The sequence below is a fragment of the Delphinapterus leucas genome, chromosome 19 (assembly GCF_059928025.1).
Source record: "Delphinapterus leucas isolate spDelLeu-1000000601 "Yukka" chromosome 19, BTC_Dleu_Yukka2, whole genome shotgun sequence".
Taxonomy (NCBI): Eukaryota; Metazoa; Chordata; class Mammalia; order Artiodactyla; family Monodontidae; genus Delphinapterus; species Delphinapterus leucas.
Window position 1 is genome coordinate 55,473,782 of NC_143147.1, and position 24,722 is coordinate 55,498,503.

Genomic DNA, 24,722 nt, shown 5'->3' on the forward strand with positions numbered 1-24,722 from the left:
GCTCACCCAAAAAGTGACTCTGCTTTATTTAATCTTTTTTTTTTTTTAAACAGAAGTTATCTGGAATGAACATTTCTCAAGCTATTATCTTTAGATTGTTTTCTAGGACCTGCTTCAAATTGCTTTACATTCTTCCAAAACTCATTTCCTGGGGTAGGAGTACCTGCCGATTGTGGTCCTATTCCTTAGTGCCATAAATAAGGAACAGATCCTAAAGAGATTTGACTCTTGTAAATGGAATAATGAGTCTTCTAGAAACTCAGTAGACAAATGAGCCCTGCCTTGGTTTAATAAATATACTTGAGAAAAAAATAAGCATGTTTTTTGACTTACGTTTGGCACTAAAGTGATATCAGGTTTTGTCTGAAGAACATGTTTTTATCCTCTGCTCTGTGTAGGGAATAGCATACATGGCCTGAACCCTAAGAATAAGCCTGAAATTATCTTTTGTTCTGAGGAACAGAGGTACTTCCAGGCTAGGCTGTGCAGCCATAATGGAAGAATGTGAGGAAATACAACTCTGCTCCTGTTTGCACCAGACCTTTGTCTGTATTACACACACCCTTTCTTCTGCCAGTCCTGTGACTGACTTCTTTTAAGATGATTCATAGTTGTTTTCCATGAGTAAATAAGCTTTAGTCTAAATCCAGTTAGAGCTCTTTTGCCCCCACTTCCCCTTCCCCTTCCCCTTTTCCTCTTGCTGCAGCTGTTTATATTTGCATTTGGACGAGCTGGTCTGTTAGCCTTAACGCACTTTTGTTTGTTTTTTAAATGTTTACACTTTGCCATAGTTAAAGAAAGGTCAGTTTTCTCTATAAGCCTAGATATATAATTATTTGTATTAATGGTCTCACAGAGACTGTTTCCTAGAGAGCATTCATTTGTCTGTCACAAGCCTAATTTGCATTGAAGAGATGCACACACAGATCTGAGTCTTGAGTGGTTATTAAATTTCTTTAAAAAACTGCCTTCCAAAGCTTGTCTTATTTGTATACCCTGTTGGAATGTTTTTCCTCTTTGTGTATTTTTCTTCAACACTTTACTAGGAAAATTTTTGGATATACCCCAAAAAAGGACAATTTTACAGTAAACCCTCGTTTACTTGCCTTGATTATATCATTAATATTTTATTATTTTTATCACATATCTATCTATCTGCCCATCTCTTTAACCACGCATCATTTTTTACAAATTTCAAAGTAAATTCCAGATGTCAGTATACTTTGGAATATTTTGAGAAGGATGGGATGGTGTTCCCGTTCTGTTGCCACCCTGGGACTGCCACTTCTTGGGTGCCAGGGGTAAGAAGACCACATCTGTTACTAAATATATGGATTAGCTCATCTTTTATCCCTTGGCTCAGCTATAGTTGCAGTGGTCATTTCTCACTGGATTATTTCAGTGGTTTCTGCCTTAGAAAATATCTTGGAAGCCAGTGGATATCCTAAACAAAGAAGCATTTATTTAGGAATATGAACTCCACAGAGGGTATTCATTACCTCCGTGTTTCACAGTGCAGGCCAAAGTGCCTTCTTGTTCGTATGCCCTAAATTTATTGTTGGTGCATAGGAGGTATGGCTTTCTTTTATCATATTGATCTGACAAAAGCATTAGATTCTGAGGTACAGAAATTGTTTCTAGGCTGTTCTTGGTGTCTACAGTTGTTTTACCATATGGTGCTGGGCTAATTTTGTCTGTTCTTCCCTTGAGGCTTTTGTAAATTGATTACATTTTTAGAAAAATTTTAAAATAACTTTTTAAAATGTCAAAGCTTTCTCAGTAGAATAAAATATGATGAGAGATTACATCAACATGAGAACAAGTTATCTTAATAGAGTTTTTCTCAAAAACTTCAGCATTTAAGTTGAATCTTTACTTATCCCATATTATAAATTGGCACCGCTCATATTCATGAAACCCCCTTTTGATGCAAAATGTTAAGTAATCTTGGACCTGAAGAGATAGGTCTGTTAGTTTAGAAAGCAACTGAGTGTCTCAGAAGCTCTTCTCTCTCTGGAAGGTCAAGCATGCAATTCCTAAAGGGGAGCACAGGAGAGGTGAAGGAGAAAGAAGCTAGCCTAGCCAGTCAGCTAAGTCTACTCAATTCTGGTCATCAGTGGTATAACTCATGACCAGATTTCAGACTTAATAGTGACATCCTATAGAGCAGCAACATAAAATAATAGAAAAAAACTGAATTTTGGAGTCAAAATTAGGTTTTGATTCTAGTTCTGAAACCAGCTGTGTGACCTTAGATCTCTCTAGGCCTAATTACACTTACCTCAAACCAATTGATCTATTTTCTCCTTCCTCGCTGTGACTCCTGTGACTGCTCAGCCAGAGCTCAGCATGTCTGTCTGAGTGTCTGCCCACGAAGGGCACTCAGATACCCAGGAACCCCCCTGCATGGTTAGCAGCCCCCTACTATCAAGTGACATTATGGAAAATGGAGTAAGGAGCTCCAAGAATCAGTCCCTCCACTGAAGCAAGTCTGACAGAACTCTAGAGTTTTTCAGAACTCTAGAATTGCTAAGCAAAGCAAGAAAAGCAGATTATGAAACAGTATCTATAGTATGATTTTTATCTTAAAAATAAGTATGTATAATACAGACAAAACTTGGGGAAAAAAGAAGTGAATTGTGCGGGGCTTCCATGGTGGAGCAGTAGTTAAGAGTCCGCCTGCCAATTCAGGAGACACAGGTTCGAGCCCTGGTCCAGGAAGATCCTACATGCCGCAGAGCAAAAAAGCCTGTGCATCAAAACTACTGAGCCTGCGCTCTAGAGCCCACGAGCCACAGCTACTGAGCCCATGCACCACAACTGCTGAGCCCATGTGCCATGATTACTGAAGCCCACATGCATAGAGCTCGTGCTCCCAACAAGAGAAGTCACCACAATGAGAAGCCTGCGCACCACAACGAAGAGTAGCCCCCGCTCGCCACAACCAGAGGAAGCCCGCATGCAGCAATGAAGACCCAATGCAGCCAAAAATTAAATAAATAAAATAAAATTAATTAATTAAAATAATTTATTTTAACTAAATAAATTGTTTTTAAAGTGCATTGTGTTTCTCTCTAGCCAATGGGAGTAAAATTATTATTTTGTTTATCGGCTATTCCTAAATTTTCTGTAGTGAGTATGTATTACTTCCATGTAAAAAAGCAGAAGTAAAATAGAACAGTTTGGCAGTTTCTCAAAAAGCTGAAACATAGAGTTTCCATATGACCCAGCAATACCTCTCATAGACATATACCCAAGAGAACTAAAAACATATGTACATAAAAACTTGTACATGGGAGGACCTTCAAGATGGTGGAGGAGTAAGACATGGAGATCACCCTCCTCCCCACAGATACATCAAAAATACATCTACATGTGGAACGACACTTACAGAACACCTGCTGAACGCTGGCAGAAGACCTCAGACTTCCCAAAAGCCGTGTGGCTGACTGGGTCTTGGTACTTCGGCCAGGTGTTGGGCCTGAGCCTCTGAGGTTGGAAAGCCGAGTTCAGGACATTGGTCCACCAGAAACCTCCTGGCCGCTCATAATATCAATTGGCAAGAGGTCTCCCAGAGATCTCGATCTCAATGCTAAGACCCAGCTCCACTCAACGACCAGCAAGCTACAGTACTGGACACCCTATGCCAAACAACTAGCAAGACAGGAACACAACCCCACCCATTAGCAGAGAGGCTGCCTAAAATCATAGTAAGTTCACAGATACCCCAAAACACACCACTAGATGTGGTCCTGCCCACCAGAAAGACAAGATCCAGCCTCATCCACCAGAACACAGGCACTAGTCCACTCCACCAGGAAGCCTACACAACCCACTGAACCAACCTTACCCACTGGGGGCAGACACCAAAAACAACAGGAACTACAAACCTGCAGCCTGTGAAAAGGAGACCCCAAATACAGTAAGTTAAGCAAAATGAGAAGACAGAGAAACACACAGCAGATGAAGGAGAAAGGTAAAAACCCGCCAGACCAAACAAAAGAAATAGGCAGTCTACCTGAAAAAGAATTCAGATTAATGATAGTAAAGATGATCCAAAATCTTGGAAATAGAATGGAGAAAATACAAGAAACTTTTAACAAGGACCTAGAAGAACTAAAGAGCAAACAGACAATGATGAACAACACAATAAATGAAATTAAAAATTCTCTAGAAGGAATCAATAGGATAACTGAGGCAGAGGAACAGATAAGTGACCTGGAAGATAAAATAGTGGAAATAACTACTGCAGAGCAGAATAAAGAAAAAAGAATGGAAAGAACTGAGGACAGTCTCAGAGACCTCTGGGACAACATTAAACGCACCAATATTCAAATTATAGGGTCCCAGAGGGACTGAGAAAATATTTGAAGAGATTATAGTTGAAAACTTCCCTAATATGGGAAAGGAAATAGACAATCAAGTCCAGGAAGTGCAGAGAGTCCAATACAGGATAAATCCAAGGAGAAACATGCCAAGACACATACTAATCAAACTATCAAAAATTAAATGCAAAGAAAAAATACTAAAAGCAGCAAGGGAAAAGCAACAAATAACATATAAGGGAATCTCCATAAGGTTAACAGCTGATCTTTCAGCAGAAACTCTGCAAGCCAGGAGGGAGTGGCAGGACATATTTAAAGTCATGAAAGGGAATAACCTACAACCAAGATTGCTTTACCTGACAAGGATCTTGTTCAGGTTCGACAGAGAAATTAAAACCTTTACAGACAAGCAAAAACTAAGAGAATTCAGCACCACCAAACCAGCTTTACAACAAATGCTAAAGGAACTTCTCTAGGCCGGAAACACAAGAGAAGGAAAAGACCTACAATAACAAACCCAAAACAATTAAGAAAATGGTAATAGGAACAAACATATCAATAATTACCTTAAATGTAAATGGATTAAATGCTCCAACAAAAAGACATAGACTGGCTGAATGGATACAAAAACAAGACCCATGTATATGTTGTCTACAGGAGACCCACTTCAGACCTAGTGGCACATACAGACTGAAAGTGAGGGGATGGAAAAAGATATTCCATACAAATGGAAATCAAAAGAAAGCTTGAGTAGCAATTCTCATATCAGACAAAATAGAATTTAAAATAAAGACTGTTACAAGAGACAAGGGCACTACATAATGATCAAGGGATCAATCCAAAAAGAAGATACAACAGTTGTAAATATTTATGCACGCAACATAGGAGCACCTCAATACATAAGGCAAATGCTAACAGCCATAAAAGGGGAAGTCGACAGTAGCACAGTCATAATAGGGGACTTTAACACCCCACTTTCACCAATAGATCATCCAAAAAGAAATTAAATAAGGAAACACAAGCTTTAAATGACACATTCAACAACATGGATGTAATTGACATTTAGAGGACACTCCATCCAAAAACAACAGAATACACTTTCTTCTCAAGTGCTCATGGACCATTCTCCAGGATAGATCATATCTTGGGTCACAAATCAAGCCTTGGTAAATTTAAGAAAATTGAAATTGTATCAAGTATCTTTTCTGACCACAACACTGAAAGACTAGATATCAATTACAGGGAAAAAAAACCTGTTAAAAATACAAACACATGGAGGCTAAACAATACACTACTAAATAACCAAGAGTTCACTGAAGAAACCCAAGAGGAAATCAAAAAATACCTAGAGACAAATGACAACAAAAACACGATGATCCGAAACCCGTGGGATGCACCAAAAGCAGTTCTAGGAAGGAATTTTATAGCAATACAATCCTACCTCAAGAAACATCTCAAATAAACAACTTAACCTTACACCTAATGCAATTAGAGAATGAAGAACAACAACAACAACAAAAAACCCATGTTAGCAGGAGGAAAGAAATCATAAAGATCAGATCAGAAATGAAAAAGAAATGAAGGAAATGATAGCAAAGATCAATAAACTAAAAGCTGGTTCTTTGAGAAGATAAACATAATTGATAAACCATTAGCCAGACTCATCAAGAAAAAAGGGAAAAGACTCAGATCAATAGAATTAGAAATGAAAAAGGAGAAGTAACAACTGCCACTGCAGAAATACAAAGGATCATGAGAGATCACTACAAGCAACTATATGCCAATAAAATGGACAACCTGGAAGAAATGGACAGATTCTTAGAAAAGTACAACCTTCCAAGACTGAACCAGGAAGAAATAGAAAACATAAACAGACCAGTCACAAGCAGTGAAATTGAAACTGCGATTAAAAGTCTTTGGCAGGGCTTCCCTGGTGGCACAGTGGTTGAGAGTCCGCCTGCCGATGCAGGGGACACGGGTTCGTTCCCCGGTCTGGGAAGATTCCACATGCCGCAGAGCGGATGGGCCCGTGAGCCATGGCCGCTGAGCCTGCGCATCTGGAGCCTGTGCTCCGCAACAGGAGAGGCCACAGCACTGAGAGGCCCGCGTACCACAAAAGAAAAAAAATATCTTCCGCAAACCAAAGCCCAGGACCGGATGGCTTCACAGGCGAATTCTATCAAACATTTAGAGAATATCTAACACCTATCCTTCTCAAACTCTTCCAAAATATAGCAGAGGGAGGAACACTCCCAAACTCATTCTATGGGGCCACCATCACCCTGATACCAAAACCAGACAAAGATGTCACAAAAAAAGAAAACTACAAGCCAATATCACTGATGAACATAGATGCAAAAATCCTCAGCAAAATATTAGCAAACAGAATCCAACAGCACATTAAAAGAATCATACACCATGATCAAATGGGGTTTATCCCAGGAATGCAAGGATTATTCAATATATGTAAATCAATCAATGTGATACACCATATTAACAAATTGAAGGATGAAAACCATATGATCATCTGAATAGATGCAGAAAAAGCTTTCGACAAAATTCAACACCCATTTATGATAAAAGCCCTTCAGAAAGTAGGCCTAGAGGGAACTTACCTCAACATAATAAAGGCCATATATGACAAACCCATAGCCAACATCGTCCTCAATGGTGAAAAACTGAAACCATTTCCACTAAGATCAGGAACAAGACAAGGTTGCCCACTCTCACCACTACTGTTCAGCATAGTTTTAGAAGTTTTAGCCATAGCAATCAGAGACAAAAAAGAAATTAAAGGAATCCAAATAGGAAAAGAAGAAGAAAAACTGTCAATGTTTGCAGATGACATGATACTATACATAGGGAATCCTAAAGATGGTACCAGAAAACTATTAGAGCTAATCAATGAATTTGGTAGAGTAGCAAGATACAAAATTAATGCACAGAAATCTCTTGCATTCCTATACACTAATGATGAAAAATCTGAATGAGAAATTAAGGAAACACTCCCATTTACTATTGCAACAAGAAGAATAAAATACCTAGGAATAATCCTACCTAAGGAGACAAAAGACCTGTATGCAGAAAACTATAAGACACTGATGAAAGAAATTAAAGATAATAGAAACAGATGGTGAGATATACCATGTTCTTGGATTGGAAGAATCAACACTGTGAAAATGACTCTACTACCCAAAGCAATCTACAGATTCAGTACAATCCCTATCAAACTACCAATGGCATTTTTCACAGAACTAGAACAAAAAAATTCACAATTTATATGGAAACACAAAAGACCCCGAATAGCCAAAGCAATCTTGAGAAAGAAAAACGGATCTGGAGGAATCAGGCTCCCTGACTTCAGTCTATACTACAAAGCTACAGTCAGCAAGACAGTATGGTACTGGCACAAAAACAAATATATATCAATGGAATAGGATAGAAAGCCCAGAGATAAACCCACACACATACGGTCACCTTATCTTTGATAAAGGAGGCAAGAATATACAATGCAGAAAAGACAACCTCTTCAATAAGTGATGCTGGGAAAACTGGACAGCTACATGTAAAAGAATGAAATTAGAACACTCCCTAACACTGTATACAACAATAAACTCAGAATGGACTAAAGACCTAAATGTAAAGTCAGACACTATAAAACTCTTAGAGGAAAACATAGGCAGAACACTCTATGACATAAATCGCAGCAAGATCCTTTTTGACCCACCTCCTAGAGTAATAGAAATAAAAATAAAAATAAACAAATGGGAGCTAATGAAACTTAAAAGCTTTTGCGCAGCAAAGGAAACCATAAACAAGACAAAAAGACAACCCTCAGAATGGGAGAAAGTATTTGCAAATGAAGCAGCTGACAAAGGATTAATCTCCAAAATATACAAGCAGCTCATGCAGCTCAATATCCAAAAAACAAACAACCCAATCCAAACATGGGCTTAAGACCTAAATAGACATCTCTCCAAAGAAGATATACAGATTGCCAAGAAGCATATGAAAGGATGCTCAACATCACTAATCATTAGAGAAATGCAAATCAAAACTACAATGAGGTATCATCTCACACTTGTCAGAATAGCCATCATCAAAAAATCTACAAACAATAAATGCTGGAGAGGGTGTGGAAAAAAGGGAACCCTCTTGCACTGTTGGTGGGAATGTAAATTGATACAGCCACTATGGAGAGCAGTATGGAGGTTCCTTATAAAACTAAAAATAGAACTACCATACGACTGAGCAATCCCACTGCTGAGCATATACCCTGAGAAAACCATAATTCAAAAAGAGTCATGTACCAAAATGTTCATTGCAGCACTATTTACAATAGCCAGGACATGGAAGCAGCCTAAGTGTCCATCAACAGATGAATGGATAAAGAAGATGTGGCACATATATACAATGGAAGATTACTCAGCCATAAAAAGAAACGAAATTGAGTTATTTGTAGTGAGGTGGAAGGACCTAGAGTCTGTCATACAGAGTGAAGTACGTCAAAAAGAGAAAAACAAATACCATATGCTAACACATATGTATGGAATCTAAAAAAAAAAAATGGTTCTGAAGAACCTAGGGGCAGGACAGGAATAAAGACTCAGACGTAGAGCATGGACTTGAGGACATGGGGAGGGGGAAGGGTAAGCTGGGACGACGTGAGAGAGTGGCATGGACATACATACACTACCAAATGTAAAATAGATAGCTGGTGGGAAGCAGCCACATAGCACAGGGAGATCAGCTTGGTGCTTTGTGTCCACCTAGAGGGGTGGGATAGGGAGGATTGGAGGGAGACGCAAGAGGGAGGCGATATAGGGATATATGTATATGTATAGCTGATTCACTTTGTTTTACAGCAGAAATTAACACACCATTGTAAAGCACTTATACTGCAATAAAGATGTTTTTAAAAATTAGTCATTAATTTTATAAAAGAAAAAGAAGAAACTTGTAAATGAATGTTCATAGTAGCATGATTCATAATAGACAAAAAGTGGAAAGAACCCAAATTTTTATCAGCTGGTAAATGGGACAAACAAAATGTGATATATCCATATAATGGAATATTGTTCAGCAGTAAAAAGGATGAAGTAATGATACATGCTACAACATGGATGAACCGGAAAAACATGCTAAGTGAAAGAAGCCAGACACAAAAGGCCCTATATCATATGATAATATATATGTGAACTGTCTTGAATAGGCAAATCTGTAAAGACAGAAATTCTCTGGTTGCCAGGGGCTGGGGGAAATGGACACTAGAGAGTGACAGCTAATGGGTGTGTGGTTTTTTGGGGGGCAATGATGGAAATGTTCAGGAATTAAATAGTGATGTTTGCAACTTTGTGAATATACTAAAAATCACCAAATTGTATTCTTTAAAAGGGTGAATTTTATGGCATGTGAGGCTCAATAAAATAATGTTTAAGAAAAAAGAGAATCTATTTAGCTAAGACACTAGAATTAAGAATATTTTTAGCAAGTTAAAGTCTAATTTTTCACTTAATTCTGTAATTATATATGTATTTTAAAAGAGTACACTTTGATAAGGAGATGTGAATCAGGAAATTATAAGTAACCATGTAGGTGTATCTCCACAGCCTTTTTTTTTTTTAGTGAAAATTTGGGACATTTTAAAACTTACATAGGAAACAGTTTGCTTCTATTATTAGAGTTTGGCTTTATATTTTTAATTTTTGTACTACTTTTGGAATTGTTACTTTTTTTTTTTTTTTTTTTGCGGTACGCAGGCCTCTCACTGTTGTGGCCTCTCCCGTTGCGGAGCATAGGCTCTGGACGCGCAGGCTCAGCGGCCATGGCTCACGGGCCTAGCCGCTCTGCGGCATGTGGGATCTTCCCGGACTGGGGCACGAACCCGTGTCCCCTGCATCGGCAGGCAGACTCTCAACCACTGCGCCACCAGGGAAGCCCTGGAATTGTTACCTTTTTGAAAATGCTCAGCTATCATTCTAATGGCTTTCAGACAGTTTTAAATGAGTGTTTACATGAAGTGTGCTTGTGTGTGTTTTTCGAGTAAGCTGCCATCTCCAGATCCCAATTTATAATGTATAAGTGGTTTAAGTATGTTCTAGAGTAATATATACTAATTATACTAATAGATACTAATGATAATAGATCTGATTTCCCCCTTTATGATTTCCCTTTCTCCTGTCCTTGTTCCCTTCCCACCCCTGGACTTTATTCTTCAAAATATAAAATGGGGTGAGCGTGTAATACCTTGTTTTTAATTAATTCTTTCAGTAAGCATTTATTTAGCATCTACTGTGTGTCAAGGTACTGTGCTAAGGTAAATGATACAGAAAATGAACTTTTAAAAAATAAATAATAAAATGAAAAAAAAAGATACATCTAGAACTACTCTTGAAACAGTTAAAAAGGGAATTCCCTGGCGGTCCAGTGGTTAGGATTCCGGGCTTTCACTGCTGGGGGCCCAGGATCGTTCCCTGGTCGGGGAACTAAGATCCCACAGGCCACACGGCGTGGCCCAAAAAAAAAAGAGAGTTATGAAGGCATTTAACTCAGATAAGGGAGGTCAAGCAGGACTTGTTTTACCATCAATGTAAATAGAAGGTTGATCATTGAAACCAGGTTATATCTATTATGCGTTTTTAGAGAGCAAGTAGAACTCATGCTTGGTTGGCCCTTAGCACATCTCACAACTACATAAGCACAGAAAAAAATCCCGAGAAAAGCAATAGGGATTTGTCCCCAAGACATGTGTGTGTAAACCAGAAATCTTTTTTTTTTTTCAGTTGGCATGAATACAAGCATTACAGGTGCAGAGACATTAAATGAACATTTGGTTTCTGCTTCCTTGACTGCTTAACATATTGAAAACCTTTTAAACCATCACAGTTTTTAGGGGTTTGCTTCCCTTAATATACTTACTAGATTTTTAAAAACTATCATTGTGAACTTAAAGGAATTACTGTTTTTATAGGTATTTTTAAAGACACAAGTTCTCTTTACATTGCTTTCTACAGGACTGACGCTGTAAGCCGTCCCGATTCCCTGCCACACCCCAGCCTCTCCCCCAGAAACTCCAACCCTGCATCTCCCCACAATCCAACATTTTGAAGGTTATCCCCAGGCATAGAAGGAGGCCTTAAGAACCCTGCATTTTGTTACTTTTGCATCCATCTTGATTGCCGGTGCCTGGGCCATCTCCATTGCTTAATAATTTTGAATATCACCCCGACTTTCTGCCTATAACATAAATTATTACTGTTTTAACTATGCTCGTGTTCTGCCAGCTACAGTATCAAATAGCTCTAGCTCAAGTGCCATTGCTTATCTGTGTAGAACCAAAATTCAGAGTTTTATTATTTTCTGAATAACCCAGAATACCATCATACTATAACTCCCAGTAGTCTCCTAAACCATACTGGTATTTTTGTTTATTTCTCTCAATGTTGATGGTTTGGCCTAAGGTCTGTGTTCTCTTATTGTTCCTTCCAGTTCGCTTTGCACCTTACAGGCCTCCAGATATCTCCCTGAAGCCGCTGCTCTTTGAAGTGCCCAGCATCACTACAGAGTCAGTGTTTGTTGGCCGGGATTGGGTTTTCCATGAAATAGATGCTCAACTTCAGAGTTCAAATGCCAGCGTGAACCAAGGAGTAGTGATCGTGGGAAACATTGGGTTCGGCAAAACCGCCATCGTCTCCAGACTGGTGGCCCTCAGCTGCCATGGAACACGGATGAGACAGATCGCCTCAGACAGCCCACATGCCTCCCCCAAACGTATGTATCCCTTTTTAAAGAACTCCATGTGGTGGGATAGGGAGGGTGGGAGGGAGACACAAGAGGGAGGAGATATGGGGATATATGTAAATGTATAGCTGATTCACTGTGTTATAAAGCAGAAACTAACACACCATTGTAAAGCAATTATACTCCAATAAAGATGTTAAAAAAAAAAACACTAAAAAAAAATTTTTTTTAATAACTCCATGTTTCATTGCTCTGAAATTTTTTCCGGCATCTTTGTATTAAGTCTTACATCCTTTCATTTTCTGATCTGCAAAACCTGACTGGCACGTGAGGACCATTAACTCAGAGTCGAGGGAAAGAATGTAATACTCTGTTGACATTTAACCCACATATCCAACAGTCACCTGAGAGTGACTGAAAAAACCTCTCTCAGAATAAATGTATGCCTCTTCCCTCCTGACTGTCTGGCTGGTCTGTCCTTTGGATAATGACTACAGCAATTGCCTATAAGAGCTTGTTTGCCTCCATCACTGTCAGCTTTCGCTCAGCCTGTGTGCAGGCTTCCTGTTCACACCGGCACAATCTGTTTGCGGCCTTCATTTCCTTGCGATCGATGTCAGTGTTGCACTGCTTGGGCTTGAACTTCATTGTGTCCTTGAAGGGTTTCTCCTGCTTCTGTGTGAAAAGATGCTGAGATCTCATATGTATTTATGCTTCTTTCATCACAGGCAGGTGCAGCTTAATGATCGCCATCAGGATCCTGTTTATTTGTTTTTAAAATACTTATATGGTTCTTAGTACCAGGCACTCTCTAAGAGCTTAACAAACACTAATTCATCCAACCCTCTTTTCTCTTTCAGAGAGGTAGTTCCTGTTATCTTCCTTTCACAGATAAGTGGTTTGAGGCTCAGAGAGGTTAAGTAAGCCTCCCAGGTTTCATAGCCAGTAAATAGTGAAACTAGAATTTGAGCCTAAGCAGTCTGGTTTCAGAGGCCAGTGTCATCCATTTTGCTGTGCTCCCTCTCCTTATTGATGGAACTCACTTGAGTAAAGGAGATAAAAAGAAATGTATAGGGGTTCTTCCTATACACACTATATGTATCGAACCAGTCTACCTGGCTTCTGCTAGTTGTAAGAAAACAAAAAGAAACTCTTGCCCTGCTAGTCCAAATCAATAATCTAGCTCACCACAGATTTGCAGACAGCAACCACTAGAAATGGTTTGTTTGGGATCATAGTATTGTAGTTACAGAGTCTAGCACGGTGCTGTGGGAACTCAACAGGAACTCACTGAACACCTTCCAAACATCCTGGCTTCCTGTTGAAATTAATTCCTGTTTCATGTTGTTAAGTAGGCAGACTGCCTCTGGTAAACTTATGGATATCTGACACGTAGAAGAACTAGTGTCTAGAAAGAAAACTGGTTGGATCAAGAGTCCCATTTGCCAGGGTGTGGTAAGAATTGGTATGGAAGAATTCATGTCTTAAGAGCAGCATCATGCTTAGTTTCTGGATTAAGTTTATCTGAGGTAGATTGGCATAATGTCATGGGAGTCAAGAGCCCATAGTTTGGCTCCAGCGCTCAAACTTACTATACTTTGTAACCTTGAGAATTTTACTTTAATTCTTTAGACCTTGGTTTTTGTCATCTGTAAAATAGGTCAGTGGGATTAGGTGATCTTTAAGATTCATTCCTATGCTAAAATTCTGTGATTCTAAGACGCCTGCATGGTTGAAAGTAACCTTCCATACCTATTCCAGTATTTTCGTTAGAGTGCTTAGCTTAAATATCCCGCCAGACAACTTCTTATCTGAGTAATCCAAGAGGTTAACTATTTGAGTGTGTCAGAAAGAAAACCAGCTAGGTAATAGTCTCTCTGACTCCTCTATATATCAGTCACTGTTGCAGATAACAGATGGTAGAATCATGGCTCAAGGGCAAGAAGAGCTGCTTTCTCTGAAAGCAAAGGTGCCTGGAAGTGCCCCCTCAAAGCCTGGGAGAGCAGGAGTTAATAGAAAACAGCCCATGTGCTCCCCAAAGCAGAGGTCCTTTAAAGATAGTTCATTAAGTTATTCTCTAACATCCGTTGCCTTTTACCTCCAGAGAAACTCTAAAAATACCCCATTCATGTGATAAATGTCCACATGTCAAGACTATAGATTTGGCCTGATAGTTAACTTAGAAAACTTGAAAAGGTGTTAAAGGGGATCGAGTATGTGGTTATATATTTATCAGAACTACACAGAACCAGCATTGCCTTGTTGTAATTTGATGTAATAATTTTTGTTGTCCGCTTTGATGTCCAAACTACATTCCACCTCTGCCATCTTAACCGAACCACTTAAGAATGGTCAAGAATAAGTGGTTGATGTCATTTACTGGTATTTAAATATTAACTCTGAAAAACAAAATCAACTCTTGAAGTTACCCCAATAGCTACACACATCTGTAAACTTTTCATTTTCTGTTATGCAAATGATTAATAATAAAATCTAACTTCAGTTTGTTCTAGAACTGGCTCTCATTAAATTTTCTAGTTTTGAGGACAAATGTTTTGTCTTTCTTGTATTATCCTCACGAGGTTTTGGTTAAAGTTTTTCAAGTATTAGCGCTCAAAAATGTTACTTTTTTAAAAAAAAAAATCAGTGATCTGTATGTTTCTATTTTATATTTGTTATTTCTGTAAACAAATATGAACTGAATATATCTTAACCAATTTAAAGATATTTCTTTGAGAAAAAAAAAAAAGAATAAGTGGTTGATAAAGAACAAGCTGTTTTTCGGCATTGATCTGTTACTTTATGAGCCAGCACTGAAAATGTTACTGGCAGTAGCAAAATTTTTTTCATTAGTGAATAAGAATGATGTCTTATCGAGAGAGAGTTGGCTTAATGTTTTGCAGTTTAATTTACATTCAGCTTTGATAGGTGTATTTGGGATCCCACTGGCCTTCCCAACCTTAAGTCAGTGATGCAGTTGTAGTAGTAATGAAAATAGGTGGAAGATTATTGGAGCTCCCCACCTCCGTTTCTGCATCCTGTGTCATTCTTTCTTCTGTCCGTCACTCCTCCACGCTGAGCAGCGCTGCTGTGGAAGACATGAGCAGTCGAGCCTGCAGCACTGCATTGCCTGGCCCTGTCCTTCCCCCACAGACACCCAGCCCCCAGCCGCCCCCTCCTTGTCATTTCCCTGGGAAGGCACAGAGAAGCTGTCAAGGCAGGCACTAGCCTGTCATCTTGCTGTCCACCTACACCCCGTCCCAAACCCGACTCCCCCATCAATCTCTACCGTCACCACCCACCCCGCAACACACACGTACAGAGAACGGAAACATTTTGTGAAAATGGACCTGTTGTGTAATCCAGGCATTGTTACATTAACTGCAAGTGTACTCAGTACAGTAGTTAGGGAAGTTCGGGCTAATTACAAGACTGTATTTTCCTATCACTGAAAGCCTGAGGGTAGTTACTGTTTGGATTTGACATTTGCCAACAGCTGCCATGCCCCCAAATAGCTGTTCAGTGAGTAACCCCTCCCCTCCCCACTCTGCTCATTCCAGAAGTCCGTGTTGCCGGTTCGCTGTGCACACTGACTGCTCCTCCCTGTTAACTTTTATTTCTACTGTTCTCTGAATACCAAGCGGAAAGTAAAGACACCCAGACAAAAAGGAGGGTCTCTCCAAAAGGGAACAGCTAGAAGACAGAAGGTACTCAGACACTAATTACCCACAAAACCAGATAAGGGGGAATGGGGTGGACAGAGGGAGTGAACAACAGGCATGAATCCGTGACAGTCACTGAACTTTACTGCGCACACTTCTTCAGTCGTTTTCACTGCCGTCTCCCACACCTGCCCCCCTACAGTTTATTCAGAGCTCTATGCAGTGGCCAGGGAATTTACTTTGCCAGTTGGATGGAAGAAGTCTCAATTAAGTCCTACTGGTAGGGAGTTAAATGAGAACTATTTTCCCCTATTTCTTCTCCTTTTCAGTAGTTATTGACCATCAAATAACAGTCTACTTATTGTGTACCCATTTTTAAAATATGGTCTGCATTTATAAATAGAGTCTGTAATTTCTAGTAGTAGTTAAGATGTTACCTAAATAACATGAACGCATGGAATTTTTAAAAAACAGCTTTATTAAGCTACAATTCACGTACCGTATAATTCACCCGTTTAAATGGTTCAATTCACTGCTTTTTACTGTAGTCACTCAGCTGTGCAGCAATCACCATAATCTTAGAACTTTTTCATTCCCCCCTAAAAGAAAGCCCATGCCCATTAGCAGTCAGTCTTCATTTCCCCCCTAAATCCCTGTCTCTACCCCTAGGTAACCACTAATCTGCCTTTTGTCCCTATGGATTTCCGTATTCTGGGCATTTCAAATAAATAGAATCGTATACTATGTGGTCTTTTGTAACTGACTTCTCTGAGTGAGTGTAACATTTCAAGGGTTATCCATGTTGTAACATATATTGGTATTTCATTTCTTTTTATTGTTGAGTAATGTTCGACTGTGAGGCTGTACCATCTTTTATCCATTCATCAGTTGATGGGCATTTGGGTTGTTTCCGTTTTGGGGCTATTATGAATCTTGCTTCTCTGAACATTTGTGTACAAGTTTTTGCGTGGACATATGTTTTTAATTCTCTTGGGTACATACCCCTAGGAGTAGAATTGCTGGATCAAAGAACAAATGGGATTTAACCAGTCTTTCTTTAGAGTTTTATGATTATCTCATGCAAACATCTCATCTTTTTAATACAGATATGGATGCCAACAGAGAGCTGCCACTCACACAGCCACCTTCAGCCCACTCATCCATCACCAGTGGAAGCTGCCCAGGAACTCCAGAAATGCGGAGGCGGCAGGAGGAGGCCATGCGGAGACTAGCCTCGCAGGTACAATAGGATTCTCAGGTTGTGGGCATGCTAGTTCCATTTTAACATCAAGGGGGCAATGGTAGGCAGACCCCTGGCAAAGTGAACAAAAGTATGTACAGGTGGACCATGAGAACATGGATAAAAGTTTCTCTCTCTTTGCTGTTCCTAGAAAAATACTTTATTATGGAATCAGAACCTTATTGTTGGAAAGGCCCTTAGAAATAACCAAAGTCCCACAATGAATAGATAAGGAAATTGAGACTCAAAGAAGTTGTATGATTTACCCAAGATCACAGTATAAGTAATCAATAGCTTTGTATTTTCATTCCTAGCTCAAAACTCTTCCTGCTATACCACACTATCCATAACTTCTTTATATGTTTGCATTTTAATTTTCTATTTTTATCAAAGTAACATATATCCATAGTTTAGGAAATCAAATAATGTTCAAAGACTTATAATAAAAACCAGAAATTCTTTTCCCCTCCTGAGCCCACCCTCTCCCCAAAGGCAGCTACTTTCAACATTTGGAGATGTTTCTCTGATCTTCACCTCCATGTTTCTAAATAATATTCATATACTGCTATAACTTTTTTGATCAGTTTTGTACATTATCTATTGCTTCTTATTATGGATGTTGAGAATGTTAGCTCTTTCACCTTCCTTCTTCCCTCTACCATCTCAGTACAGTTATATCATGATTTTAGTCTGAATCCATGTTACAGTATTTTCAGTGTTAATACTACACAAATATGGTTCACTGTGGAACCAAGGATAACATTTTCTTCTTGAGCAGTTTTGTTTTTCCTGGGTTATGAAATGCCTCATTGTAAAGTTTGCTTATGTTTCTTCAAAACTATGGCTGTCATTCCATAAGCCTTAATGCTTTGTAAAATGCCTCTCAATACAGTTTTCCACATCAGTTACATTCCCCCCCCCCAACCCTGGAAATCCTAGAGCTCTCCATCGAGCTAATCTGGACCTAGGATGCTCTCAAGTCTTACCACCTACTTGTTATCCTGGAAATTCCTGTTACTTCCCTTTTGTGTTTGATCCCATGTCATTGTCTTTCTTGATTGTATTCCTTATTTTGACGGAGCACGTCCTCTGGTAGCTTCCTAAGAAAGAATGCATAGGAGGTAAGTTTTTTGAGACTTAATGGTCCTAAAAGCATCTTTATTCCATTCTCATACATTACTCTTTGTTTGACATAATTCTAGGTTAAAAATTATTTTCCCTCAGAATTTTGAAGGCATCCATCTTGAACTTCCAGTATTACTATTAAATAATATGGTACTATTCTTATTCCTAATTCTTTATATATACCTTTTTTCTCTCCAGAAGCTTTTAGAACCTTTTTTTTTTTTTTTTGCGGTACGCGGGCCTCTCACTGTTGTGGCCTCTCCCATTGCGGAGCACAGGCTCCGGACGCGCAGGCTCAGCAGCCATGGCTCACCGGCCCAGCCGCTCCGTGGCATGTGGGATCTTCCCAGACCGGGTCACGAACCCATGTCCCCTGCATCGGCAGGAGGACTCTCAACCACTGCACCACCAGGGAAGCCCAGAATCTTCTTTTTATCACCACTGTTCTTGGGTCTTTTTTTCATATTCTGTTGGTACCTAGTGAGCCCTGGAGATATTTTTTGATTCAGGGAAATGCTTTTGTAGTATTTATTGAAAATTTTCTCACCACCACTTCCTCTGTTTTCTCCTTCTACAACTCCTTTTAGTCAAAAATTAGATTTCCTATATTGTTACTCTTCTTAACTTTTCTGTTTCCTATTTGTTTTATCCACTTTTAGGAGATTTCCTCAACATTACCTTTCAATCCTTTCACAAAAAAATTTTTGGCTATCATAGTTTTAATTTCCAATAGGTCTTTATTTCCCCCAGTTGTTCCCTTCTTTTTTTTTTAATTGAGTTTTTTTTTTTTTTTTTTTTGGCTGCATTAGGTCTTCGTTGCTGCACGCAGGCTTTCTCTAGTTGCAGCAAGCAGGGGCTACTCTTCGTTGCGGTGCACGGGCTCCTTATTGCGGTGGCTTCTCTTGTTGCGGAACACGGGCTGTAGGTGCACGGGTTTCAGTAGTTGTGGCGTGTAGACTCAGTAGTTGTGGCTCACGGGCTCTGGAGCACAGGCTCAGTAGTTGTGGCGCACTGGCTTAGGTGCTCCGTGGCATGTAGGATCTTCCCAGACCAGGGTTCAAACCCGTGTCCCCTGCATTGGCAGGTGGATTCTTAACCACTGTGCCACAAGGGAAGCTGAGATTTTTTTTTTTTTTTTTTTTTAGTTTAGCTTTTGGCAGCACTGCATGGCATGTGGTATCTTAGTTCCCTGACCAGGGATTGAACCCAAGCTCCCTGCATTGGAAGCACAGAGTCTTAACCACTGGACCACCAGGGAAGTCCCTGTACCCCTCTTTTTTATAGCATACCGTTTTTGTTTTATAGATGTAGTATGTTCTCTTATCTCTTCCTTAATAGTTAGGCACCAAAAAACTGATGGAAGCTTGTATATATGGAGAGCTTAATTATAGAGCATTAAGATGACCCACCAGCCTTTATGGGAAAACCCAAAAGTCAGTGTCCATAAGTTTTTTCCTTGCACTGTTCTAGCAAAGGATCCACCAATTTCCTGGAGGGTGTATAACCTCGTCACCAACATTCTGGAGCTAGTAGAAGGTGGCGGAGTTTCATCATTTAGGCTGCAGCCTTTTACCTAAGCCCCTTGTTTTCAGTCCTGCACCTGATCCTCACCTACTCTATGTCTCCTAAGCCTAGGTTCTCTGCTTTAGTTTCTCTAGTGATTTTAATTTCTCTTTCCTGTGGGTTTTGGGGAAGGTAGTCACCTGGCTGGGCAGGATAGGGGTGGATATCTGGGAATCTAACTGCTCTTTATATAAACTTCAAATAGTTTCTGTGTTTGCAACTTCCTTCCTCACCCCCATCTTCCATAGTACCTGGTGCTTCTAACTCCTATGCTTTTCTGAGGTTTGACAGATGATTTGGCTCAGTCCTGTTGTTAACCCCAGCAGGCATTTGTTTCACCTTCTTCTGCCTGTTAGGTGGTTTAATCCTACATCCACTTTCCATCTTTATATATTATAATCTAAGATTAGAGATAGATATTCCTAATCAATGGAGTTTGCATTTCTGTTTCTTATTCTCCTTATTTTTGAGGATTTTAAGGAGAAGTATAGAGTGCAGAATGCCTGTCTCCAGTATTTAAAGAAATCTCTTGGCATGGTTAATTAGTAATGAGGAACAGGGAGCCATCTTCAATGTCATAAGGTTCTAATTTCCTCATAGAAATCCTGTCCAGCTTACAGCCAGAAACAGCATGTTTCCCCCAAATACGTTTTCAGTTGTCCCCACTTATTGGTACACATCCATTTATAAATGGGCTTCTGAAAACAGTCTGAGATTTCCCTTATATTCATTGCTAAGTCAGTGCAACTTTAAAAGACATCTTTGGAGGACTTCCCTGGTGGCGCAGTGGTTAAGAATCCGCCTGCCACTGCAGGGGATACAGGCTCGATCCCTGGTCCAGGAAGATCCCACATGCCACAGAGCATCTGAGCCCGTGCGCCACAACTACTGAGCCTCTGCTCTAGAGCCTGCGAGCCACAACTACTGAGCCTGCGCACCACAACTACTGAAGCCCACATGCCTTAGAGCCAGTGCACCACAAGTACTGAGCCCATGCACCATAACTACTGAAACCTGTACGCTCTAGGGCCTGTGTGCTGCAACTACTGAAGCCCACACACCTAGAGCCCATGCTCTGCAACAAGAGAAGCCACCACAATGAGAAGCCCGCACACCGCAACGAAGAGTAGCCCCCACTCGCTGCAGCTAAAGAAAGCCCGTGCACAGCAACAAAGACCCAGTGGAGCCAAAAAAAAAAAGACATCTTTGTTTTACTTTTCCAAATATTCCATGTAAGCTGAAGAGCTTTCATCATCACAGTCATTTATTTATTCATTTAGAATATATGCTTGGAATGCCTGTAACACAAGATTGAAGTTAAAGCAGTGAACAAGACAGGCACAATCCCTGCTGTTACGTAGCCCACATTTTTGTGGTGCGAAAAGGCCAATTAACAAACAAATATGTAATATGTCAGATGGTGATGAGTGCTAAAAAGAAAGTCTCCCCATGTTGTCACTTCTTAGCCTCTCTCTCATCAAGAGAAAAAGTCCCAAGATGTTTATGTTCAATATTTGGAAAATGTTATTTATTTTTAGTAGGTAATTAGTGACTATACTTACTTGAAAAGTGATCACATTTTAAATTCCATGGTTATACCTTCCTTAAGCAAAATATAAATAAATGTCTTTTGTACCTAGAAATGGGATATTTTTTAATTTATATTAAACATTATATAAGAAATGGCCCTTTAGATTAAAATTGATGTTTAGTTCAATATTTGGAAAATGTTAAATATTATAAGTGAGAAATTAGTGATTATTTACACTTACTCAAGGAACATATTTAAAATTTCACACTTATTTCTTCCTTAATCAAAATATAAATACATCTGTTCACACCTAGAGATGGGATATTGTGAAGTTTACACTAAACAAAAAAAATCTAAAACAAATGGCCCCTTAGATTAAAATTGAATATTATCCCAGTAATTGTGCCACAGGTTGCAGTTCAAGTGTAAGTTTGTGCTGTAGAAGCGTAGAGCAGAAGCCAACAATCTTGCTTCTCATCTGTAACAAACTGGTAAGCAGAAATTATCTTTTCAAACCAGTTAGTATTTTGATAAAGTAAGCTAATATATGAGAATTAAAAGTATCCTTGAAAAACTTCTTGATTTGCTAGCCAGAGTTCTTAGTGTTGGTGCTTGTATATCATTAATTATCATTGGTATTTCATAGTATGCTTGCTGCTTCTTATGCTTCTTCATAATTGAGAACATTGAAGCGTTCTTGTCACAACTTTAAAGCAATTTTATTTACTGAAGAAACACTTCCCACTTGAAGTAACAGGTTTTGCTAGGTGTACATCTCTTAAATGTATTTCCAGTTAATCTTACATGTTCTGAAGTATAATCACAGTAGAGCGGTGCAAAGATCTCATTCGGGGCCTTTCCTGGGTGTGTGACTTTATAACAACCATAGATTTTCCAGGCTTTCAGTCTGTTGCCACCAAGTGATCATACGTGCAGAATTCCCCAGACAAGGAGAGGCTGACTTCCATTTACTGAGGGCTTAATGTGTGTTGAGCTTAGTACTTTTTACATTATATTTGTTATTTCACTTCTTCATTCTTAAGCCTGTGAGGTGGTCATTATCATCCCCATTTTACAGATGAGGAAACTGTGCTTCAGTGATAGTTAATTTTCCCAAGGTCTTACTATTAGTAAATGGCAGAGCTAGGATACAGAGCCAGTATTCACCCCAATGAAATGAGTCTTCTTCTTCTCTCCATTTTACAGATAAACAGAGGCTCTGAGGTTACACAACTTGCTGAGATAACTAGTACGTGACTTGAAACCAGATTTAAACTGAGGCAGGCAGGCTCCAGAGTCCATGCTTTTAACCACTGTGCTGCCTCTGTAGTGTGACAGGAAGGATTCTTGTTTAGTGTTCTTTTGGAAAATCAATCGATAATTGAGTGGCTTTAAAGTAAGGAAGTCATAATGAAGGGGCACCTTTCAGAAATTTTGCTGACCTAAAATTCTTCTTCAACAAGTTTTTATGCAGGACTTCCCTGGTGGTCCAGTGGTCAAGACTTCACCTTCCAATGCAGGGGGTGCGGGTTTGCTTAGCTTAGCTTCCCTGGTTGAGGAGCTAAGATCCCACACACCTTGAGGCCAAAAAACCAAAATATGAAACAGAAGCAATATTGTAACAAATTCAATAAAGACTTTAAAAACAGTCCACATCCAAAATAAGTCTTTAAAAAAAGTTTTTATGCATCTAGAAGCTCTTGTCACATTAGGTAAATTGTCACTAGCTTAGTCCTTATATTAAGAAGCTAATACATCTGAAATAAAGCTAATTAGAGAAGCCAGCTAATTTTAAGAAGTGTCACAGTGATACAAGTGTTTTTCACCGAAGGAAATCTATGAAAGAAAGAAAACTGAAATGTCATCCTTGCCAAGAGACTAGTTCTGTACTAAATCAGGAGGATGTCAAGTGATACGGTTCCTGAGATTGTTGCTGCTACTGCTAAAGCTATCAGCCAAGGAAGTGATCATTTCAGCAGTTCACACATGTGTGTTGAGCATAATACAGAGACATAAGCCACACATACACACATGGAGAGAGAAAAACAAAAAATGACAACAGTGAAGTATAAGATTTGGTTTGTGTTCCAGTTGGGTATTTTTTAAAAGATTTACATTTTAGGAGAAATGTGATCAGAACTAAACAAGTAACCTATAGATGATGTTTTATAAAATGTGTCTAGGGCTTTTTTCCTCTAAAAATTAACACTGAAATTTTATAGTGAGACCCAGGTTACATCTACATTCAGGATACTGAATATGGGAAACAACCTTATTTATTCCTTTGTCAATCTTGTGTTTTTTATCTGTCTCCTTCACCAGAATGGTCAGTATTTAAATTATTGTTCACCACTCTATCCCCAGCTCCTAGCACAGTGCCTTGCACAGAAATATGTGTTAAATGAGTGACTAAACTGTAGTCTGTTCTCTATACTGAAGCCTGAGTAATCTTTCTAAAACGTATTTTTCTTCTTGCTACATAAAACCTGTCAATGGCTCCTCCTTGCCCTTAAGTGGAATCCATACTCCCTTCTTGAAACATCACATGTATTAGCATGAAGGGCTTTTACCTTTTATATCTAGCTCAGGTTTTCTCAGCCTCAGCACCATTGACATTTTGGGCCAGAGGATTCTTTGTTTGGGGCCTTCCTGTTTATTGTAGTATGTGTAGGAGTGTCCTTGGCCTCTACCCACTATCCAGTAGCATCCTCCCACCCTGGGTAAGGGATATACGGAAACTCACATCTTTTTGCAACATTTAAGTCTAAAATTAGCTCAAAATAAAAAGTTTTTAAAAAATAAATAAAAGTCCTACTGACAAAAAAAAAAGTTAGAGCTCCAAGCTGGAAAATTACTGAGGCTGAACCCAAGTCTGGAATTATTCTTAGCTTCCAGTCCCAGGATGGGGATTAGAGTCAGAGTTGAGGGACAGGAGAAAAGGCAGAGAAAGTAGTTTTTGACACTGAGCCTTCAGGTCCCTAGAAACACAAAAAGCCAAAGTAACCCGAAGTGTTGGAAGGGATGCGCTGAGTCAGAAATCAATCAGGTGGTGGTGAGGGCATTCAAGAAGTGATGAGAAGGAGACAGGGAATAAGAATATGAGAGAAGACCTGAAGGAAGGTCGGTGACAACATTAGAATTTAAGTAATGCAAATGCAAGTCATGATGTAAATTAAATTTTTATGTCCAAATGAGTTCCAGATATTCAAAGCTGCCTTTTCTTTATGTGAGGTTAGCTTAATCCTGTCACAGATTATTCATTTGAAGTAGAAAAGAATCTTTAAAGAGTGAAGACCTGGGCCTTTTAACACAAGCCTGACAGGTTCGCTGCCATTCAATCATTTGATTCAGGCCTTTGATGAGGATTTTGCTTAGTTGTATCATTTCTCGTGTATAGCTTTATATCAAAACCTTTTTATACCCAAGGCGATACTGACCTCTGGTCTTCTTTTTTTTTTTGGTCTGTATAGTCTACAAACCTGGCCTTTTTTTTCCTCCCTCACAGCAGTAATCTAAAAGTTACTCACTGTCCTCTT

The 24,722-nt window shown here is 39.3% G+C and overlaps 1 protein-coding gene across 1 annotated transcript in view; it reads left to right on the plus strand.

Moving 5' to 3' along the window:
• The window catches only part of TANC2 (tetratricopeptide repeat, ankyrin repeat and coiled-coil containing 2), a 349,573-nt gene that overhangs the window by 239,343 nt on the left and 85,508 nt on the right, over nucleotides 1-24,722 (plus strand). The window contains exons 10-11 of the mRNA XM_022589090.3: nucleotides 11,814-12,095; nucleotides 16,834-16,967. Of these exons, the coding sequence (XP_022444798.1) occupies nucleotides 11,814-12,095; nucleotides 16,834-16,967 (416 nt within the window). The remainder of the gene's footprint in view (nucleotides 1-11,813; nucleotides 12,096-16,833; nucleotides 16,968-24,722) is intronic.